We start from the raw sequence: 8221 nt of genomic DNA on the forward strand, positions 1-8221 counted from the left end.
GCTGCCAAAGGTTTCATTGTGGCATAGCCGGTTGGGACACATGTCTGTGAAAGGAATGCAAGAACTGTCACGTTTGGGTTATCTGCCGCCTCTTTCTTTTTCAGATTTGCCTACTTGTGATCATTGTATTTTTAGCAAGCATTCTGTGACTCCTCATAAGAGGAGATCTCCTCAGAATAGAGCACCACTTGATCTAGTGCACACTGATTTGTGTGAGATGCCACAGTTATCACTAGGGGGTGCAAAATATTTTATTACTTTCATTGATGATGCCACACGTAAGGTGTGGGTCTATTCTTGAAGCATAAGGGAGATGCCTTAGATGCTTTCAAGAGGTTTGTCGCTCAGGTTGAGAATCGGACAGGTCGTAGGCTGAAATGCCTCAGATCCGATAATGGGGGTGAGTATGTGTCACATGCTTTTGTGCAGTTTTGTCAAGCTAAGGGCATCAAACAGGAACTCACAGCCCCTCATAATGCATCTCAAAATGGTGCAAGTGAGCGGATGAATCGAACTATTCAGGAGAAGGTTCGATGTATGTTGTCTTATGCTGCATTACCCCATGGCTTTTGGGCAGAAGCCGTGCAAACAGCAGTTCACATTATTAACAGGTCACCAAATAAGGCTTTGGAGTTGAAAGTGCCAGAGGAGGTGTGGTCTGGCAAGCCACCCTCATATAAGCACTTACGTGTATTTGGCTGCGAGTGCTTTGCTCATGTACGCAAAGATCTACGCACCAAACTGGATCCAAAGTCTATCAGATGCATCTTTATGGGTTATGGTGACGAAGGTGAAATGGGGTACAGGTTATGGGATCCCGTTAAACGGAAGATTATACGCAGCAATGATGTCATCTTTAAAGAAGATAGTGTACACAAGGAACCCGTGCAATCTGTGGAATACAGGAGGGTTGTTTATGATGATGTTGGACAGCAAAGAATGCCCATTTATATGCAGCAGCAGCCTGCTGCAGATCACCCTGTTCAAGAGGGTATACAGGCTGAAAATCAGCCAGATAATTTTGCCAATGATGCACCACTGGATGTGCCAACAGATGGGGCTGTAGAACAGCCAGATATGGTGGTACATCCACCCGTCATGCATGAAGAACAGGCTAGACAGCAGCCTAATCCGGAACATTTTGTGAGGAGGAGCACCCGTGCACAACGGCCTCCTGCCAGGTTTGTTCCAGGAGCCAATAATGTGGCTGATTTTATCATGCTGACTGATTGTGGTGAGCCTTCCAGCTTCAAGGAAGCTATGGGAAGAACAGAGAAAAAGAAGTGGGAGAAAGCCATGCAGTCAGAAATGGACTCCCTACTTCAGAATGATACATGGGACTTGGTGCAGCTACCTGCAGGCAGAAAGGTTTTGCCATGCAAGTGGGTTTACAAAGTCAAAGTGGATTCAAATGCTTTACCTCGGTATAGGGCCAGATTGGTTGCCAAGGGATTTAAGCAGGAAAAGGGCATTGACTTTGATGAGATCTTTTCCCCTGTAGTCAAGATGACTACTTTGAGAGCAGTGTTAGCTCTTGTTGCTCATGACGACATGGATTTATGTCAGATGGATGTGAAGACAGCTTTTCTTCACGGAGATCTTCATGATGAGATCTATATGAGTCAGCCAGAGGGATATGCTGTTAAAGGGAAAGAACAGCTTGTGTGTAAGCTCAAGAGGAGCTTGTATGGACTCAAGCAGGCGCCAAGGGAATGGTACAAGAAGTTTGATGCCTTCATGCAGTCCCAAGGGTATCATCGGTGTGAGACCGATCATTGCTTGTACACCAAACGGGCAAAGGATGGCAGTTTGATGCTACTCATTCTATATGTGGATGACATGCTTATTGCCAGTAAATCTCAGCATGAGATTAGTGTTTTGAAGAAACAACTGCATAAGTCTTTTGACATGAAAGACTTGGGTGATGCAAATCATATTCTTGGCATGCGTATTACTCGTGACAGGGCCAAGGGACTTTTGTTTCTGTCACAGAAAGAGTATATTGACAAAGTACTGCAGAGGTTTAAAATGGAGGGGGGAAGTCCATTAGTACCCCGTTGCCTCCACATTTAAAACTCAGCAGTAAGGACAGCCCCAGATCAGATGATGATAAGGCTGAAATGGCCAAGGTTCCGTATGCATCTGCAGTTGGATCTTTGATGTATGCCATGGTTGCCACTCGTCCGGATATTGCTTTTGCGGTGGGAGTCATCAGCAGGTATATGGCAAATCCAGGCAAGCGGCATTGGGAAGCAGTGAAAGGTGTCTTGAGGTATCTCAAAGGTACCAAAGACTTGTGCATATGCTATGGTAGGCAGGATGCATCGGTGCATGGTTTTACAGATTCAGACTATGCAGGGAATGCAGATAACCGGAAGTCTACTACCGGTTATATTTTCACATTTGCAGGAGGTGCTATATCATGGGTGTCTCGGTTGCAGAAATGCGTTGCACTGTCAACCACAGAAGCTGAATATGTTGCAGCCACTGAGGCTTGCAAGGAAGCAATATGGCTTACTCGGCTGGTGGGAGATTTGGGCATTACAAGAGATATGCCAGTTTTGCATTGTGATAGTCAGAGTGCTATCATGTTGGCAAAGAATCCGGTCTTTCATCAGAAGACCAAGCACATAGAAGTGAAATATCATTTCATCAGGGAGGTACTGGAAGACAAGCGACTTGAGCTTGTGAAAGTGCACACTGATGATAATCCTGCAGATTTGCTCACTAAGAGCTTGCCTACAGAGCGGTTTGCACATTGCCGCCACATCATGGGATTAGGATGAGACCATTCTTACTTTATGGTCTTGCACATTGGCCTTTAGGTGGGAGGTTGTTGGGGGTAAAGGCACATTGCCAACCCTTAATTAAAGAATTAAAGATAGGACACCTATGACTGTCTAAAGACAGTCATAGGGTAAACCTAATCCTAATAAAACATAAGTGAGTTTGTGGTGTGGCTCACTAACACTTCACACCCGCACTAGTGTGTCACTCTCTCTCACTCTCACTCTCTTGCTCCCTTCCACTTCTCTTCCCCCTCACAGCAGGCGACCAGAAGGTATGTCCTGAAAGCAGTTTACCAGACTTAAAGCAATCACTGGCATCCAGCTTGTGTTCCTGGATAAAAAGGATATCAAGAGCACCTCCAGTGACACCTGGATGAAGCTGGTTCCGGATCAGCTGCCTACGGCGACGGTGTGAAACTCCGCCTAGGCCCTGTATGTTCCAGCTGACTATCCTCATCGACAGGAGGATGCTGGATAGAAAGGCTTACCCGACCTAGTAGAGGAGAGTAGCTTCCCTTGGCCGAAACGCTCCTGCTGAGGGCATGAAACTCAATAGGTGAAAGGATCCGCATACCTGCTGAAAGGGAGGCCCTGTCAGAAGGAATCCCAATGATCGGGACCCCTAAGGTGGAGGGCACAAACTCCTCATCATCCATGAAAGTCGCCGAATCTGCCAGTGCCGAAAAAGAATTCCTGATAAGCAAGTTTGGCCGAGGAGTGTGAAGAAGACCTGTACTAGGCCTCTATCAGCAGAACTGGAGCTGGGGGTTGAGGAGGCCTGTGGTTGGGGTGAAGAGGAATCAGGAGCCCTCATCTGCGCCTGCACTTTCTCGGTTGTCCTGACTGTGGCAAGAACAGTCTGCGGGGAAGAAGTACCTGTAGCCCCCTCGTGGTCATAAACCAAGGGGTCAGAAACCAAAGTGACCAGGGCTGGTGGATCTAAAGGTCCCTCCTGATGTGAAATTGTAGTGTCTGGGGCTGCAGCAACATCCACCTCTGGAGTCTGGAAGGCGTCTATCTGAACAGGATCAAAAGTCTCCTCCTGAGGTAAGGGAGCCGCTCTGATAGCTCTCCATCATGGTACTGGGTGTGCTATGGGCATTGGGCGCCCTGCTGCCCCTGGTGGTCCTAGGGTGTGCGAAGCAGGGCGCCCTGTTGCTCTTGGTGGTCTTGGAGTGCGTGGTACATGGTGCTGGGGAGGTGCAGCCCTGACTTTAGCTAATTCAGTTGCCTTAATCTTAAGTTGAGCTTGTGTAAGCTCCTCTGCTATCCATACTTTGGTGCCCTTCAACTTCTAAGATTGTTGAAGAAGCTTGATCCGCATATCTTTTGACTTCAGTGTAAGGATTGCATGACCTTTATAGTGCAAAATAGAAGCTGGCCTGGAGTAGTCATCATCTTGCTCATCATCATCCACCCATTCAATGTTGGGCAAGCTTGCTTTGATCTTTGTCAATATTTCACTATTGTGTCCTCCTCTTTATACCAATCTTCTGGGAGCCCCCCTATTCTAATCTTCAGTGCATTATCACATCTAGCTTCGTGTTCTTTAATCTCTGCTTGAACATCAGACTTACATGCTTTGGTGCCCACTTCCACAATCACTTCCTTCTTAGCAGTTTGTACTTCAGTGTGAACAAGATCTTTGACTGTAGAGACTAGCTGTGGGGTAGGGGGGGAATCCTTACAAGATTTTACAGCCTCATCAATTACTGCCTGCTTACCAAGCTCTTCCAGAATGTGAAGTCGAGCCTTTACTTTTGCCAGTTCCAATCGTAGTTCTCTCACTGCCTGTTGCAGATAAAAAATCTGATCATGTTGCCCAATGATGGGTCGTTTTGAGCCTTCTTGTTGGTAATTCGGTTCATATGGAGAGGGTGTCATGGTTGGAACTGTAGAGTGTCGAGTCGTGATGGATGTTGAAGGAGTTGAGGGAGTTGAGGGGGACTTGGAGGAGAGGGTAGGCGAGTCCATAGTTGGCTGTCTGTTGAACCCCCCAGCTTAACCTAACCCCCGGGTTGGGTTGGGGGTTTAGCCCAACTCAAGGTTAGGGTTAGTTAGAGAGAGAGAGAGAGAGAGAGAGAGAGAGAGAGAGAGAGAGAGAGAGAGTAGGGAGCAGGTAGCAGGAAGGAGGTGGGAGAGTAGATAGGATTAGATGTCACATTAAAAGTGTACAAATAGGGGTGGATGGGGACTTATATAGTCCCTCCACTTTACCTACCTAAGAGGCCTCTAAAGGTCTGCTAAATTGCCCCTTTCCCCCCTTCATTATAGAGTGAGAAAAAGAAAGGTGAGAGTTCAGCAGGGTGGAAGAAAGGATAGGAGGTGGATTCTATGTTGAGTGATGAGCAAATATGTGATGGTCCACTTGATTGTTTGCTCCCTTGAGCAGAGCCTTTGAAGCATTACCCTAATGAACAAACACACTATTTTTAGTGGATTCTATGTTGAGAGGAACAAACAAGTGATGATCCATATTTCTTGATTGTGTTCAGTTGGGTGAAGAAGAATGAAGCTCATTTTAACTATCTCATTTATGGGTATCGCATCTAATGGCAAGAAGCTGTATTGGTGCATGGACATTGAGCATCTAGAGGAAAAAAATAATTCTCTAGAAGGCATACCCCAACCTTAACCTCAAGTTAAGGTCATTTGATTAAGATAATATTAAGAAATTGTTTAGAGTTCATAAAGAGTAAACTTTGATTATCAATCCCCTCTAAAGCTACAAGGTGGCTTTATTTCAGCTTATTGGATTCTGCCATATGTGCTTTTATCTTCTAACACTGTAAGATGTGCTGTTTGCATGCAGTCTACAAGGTGTTGATGTTGTACAACCTAAGTTGGGTAGAAGGGTTGGCAGGGAACGAGGATCAGACTTGACAAAGGTACATTGGCGCTTTGAGCAAGCACATGTTATAGTTATTGCTTGGATTTGATAGCAATGCAAATGCCATGTTTGCTTGCTTTGGACCTCAAGAGTTGTTGAAGTAATCATGGTAGTGCATTTAATGACTATGCATGTGGAAGATTTATAGGCATTATTGTTTTGTGCACAAGATGATCTATTAATGTGCCATTTAATACATCAGTGAGAGAAACTTTGGTTTTTGTCAATTAGTGCCTATCACCTAATCTATTCCGACATGCCTAGAAGTGACAAAGAAGCAAGAATATTAGACAATATTTAATCGAAACATTTTGTGGATTCCTTAAGTTTGGCTCCTCCTTAAGAGACTGAAGGGATCTGAGACAATACTTAAGACATCTCTACATAGCAACATCTGTGATTACTGAATGACAACTGAAGGCGGAATTCAAACTTAGACTTGAGACGAAGAGTTTTTAAGTGCAGCTTATAAAGGAAAGAAATGGATGACGTGTGCTCATTACAGGTGTGCTCCGCAATCTTAGCTCACACACACATATGCTAGAAGCTCATTGATGTATATTCTTAACACTCATGCATGATAACGTGCAAGAGATATGTACTGAGCCTTTGGATGAGTATTAGAAATATGCACTGGTGTGCTTCTAGCATATGTGTGTGTGTCCGATGGGTACGGTACTCTATAATGGCCTTAATGAGATTAAGATCCTTGTTCTTGTAAAGTTTGATGTGGATGTATACTTTGCATCGTCGGACATGCATATTTCCACAATTCCTACCAAGCATCCTGCATGAGTGTTAAAAAATTGCATGGGTGTGTTTCTAGCATATCTATGTGTGTCCTATGGGTATGATACTTTGTACAAGGTCTAATGAGAGTACAACCCTTGTGCACGAAAGTTTTGATGTGGATCGAGCATCATTTGCATGGTCGGGAATGTGTATTTCCATGCTTATTACCATGCATCTTGCATGAGTGTTAAAATATAATTTGGTATGCTTCTAGCATATATGTGTGTCTAATGGGTATGCTACTTTATGTAGGGCCTAGGCCTTAATGAGGGTCAGATCCTTGTACTTGCAAAGTTTGATATGGACTTGGATATTATATGCATGGTCGGATATGCATATTTCCTCAATTGTGAAGGAATAGGACTTGAGAGGCTCTAGGAGGATCTTGGTGAGTCCAAGATGCTTCTACCATGATATTTTGTGATAACTAGATGTGCCATTGCCTTGGCAAAGAATTCATGATGCATCAAAGCACATTGATATCCACTACGAGGGCGACAGTTTTTTCCTCACTCCAGCGGAGGAGGCAAGTGTATTCTAGCCTTCTCTCACATCAGTCATGCAAACAGCAGTACCTCAGTTTTCGGGAGTGCATTTGAGTACTCTGGAGCTTCCAGGCGTTCACATTTGGTTGCCTAGTCGCAGTGGGTCCAAGAGACTAGGTACCTTGCAAATATTTGAAAACACGCTTTACAGCACACTAAGGCTGTATCTTTGAGCTGTGCATATTGTTGCCCAACTGTGAGACACTGAATTGAATATCTGGACTGGTATTGCAGAGATATTAAGGTATCCAACAGCATGATTCTGTACAACCACATCAAAAGATTCACTTGCAACATGCAGGGATAGACTCAACATTGGCTCCATGGGAGTTGAAATAGGCTTGCAGTCCTGAAAATTGAACCTTTGCAACAGTTCCTGAATGTATTTAGACTGTTGGGCACAATGCCTTCATCTGTCCGCATAAACTGAATGCCCAAATAGTAGTGTAACAAACCCATATCAGACATTTCAAATGAAGCTTTAAGATCCTTCTTCAATTCTGTAATTTTCTCTTCATTGTGCCTGTGAGCAGCATATCATCCACATACAGGATGATAATCAGCAAATCCTTTTTGTCTTTCTTGACATAAAGGGTACTCTCAGTTGGATATTGTGATTGGTCACAGATGTATGGATTTTCTCATACCAAGCCTTTGGGGCTTGATATGAAAACCAACAGGCAATTTCCCATACACTACTTCCTGCAAGTCCCCATTGAGAGACGCTGTTTTGATGTCCAAATGATGTACTTTCCATCCAAAAACGAGCTGCCAATCAAACCACACTTGATGGTGGTCATCCTAGAAGTGGGGGGCAAAGGTTTCATCATATTTTATCAGTGGTGAGAGAGAACTGCCACACTCACGCATGGTGGCCAAACCTAAGTGGTATCGCTTTGTGAAGGGACATAATGCTCACAGCTTCGCTTCCTACAAAATTACGTCCCTCGCAATCAAACACGGATGGCACGACGAAGTCCACAACATAGTCCTCTGCACCGACTTATTGCAAACAAAGACAGCGAAGACAGGAAGATTTGGGTTAGAAGAGATCTACGCCAAAGCTGGCACTACCCTGAAGGAGAGAGCCAATTATGGATCCCACGTGCTTCGCTTCATCAACAACAATAATGGATCCCATGTGCTTCGCTTCACCAAAAAATGCCTAATAGCCCTTGGCAACCAGCCTTGCCTTGTACCTGTCA

The 8221-nt window shown here is 44.7% G+C and overlaps 1 protein-coding gene across 5 annotated transcripts in view; it reads left to right on the forward strand.

Moving 5' to 3' along the window:
* Nucleotides 1-8221, forward strand: part of LOC147896340 (uncharacterized) — a 77380-nt gene that overhangs the window by 58381 nt on the left and 10778 nt on the right. For all 5 annotated transcript variants that reach the window (XM_087382755.1, XM_087382756.1, XM_087382759.1 and 2 more), the window contains exon 7: nucleotides 5602-5677. In XM_087382755.1, coding sequence (XP_087238881.1) covers nucleotides 5602-5677 — 76 coding nt within the window. The remainder of the gene's footprint in view (nucleotides 1-5601; nucleotides 5678-8221) is intronic.

This window comes from Dipteris shenzhenensis, chromosome 12 (assembly GCF_047967505.1).
Source record: "Dipteris shenzhenensis isolate YYH24624 ecotype China chromosome 12, Dip_SZ_1.0, whole genome shotgun sequence".
In the NCBI taxonomy this organism is placed as follows: domain Eukaryota; kingdom Viridiplantae; phylum Streptophyta; class Polypodiopsida; order Gleicheniales; family Dipteridaceae; genus Dipteris; species Dipteris shenzhenensis.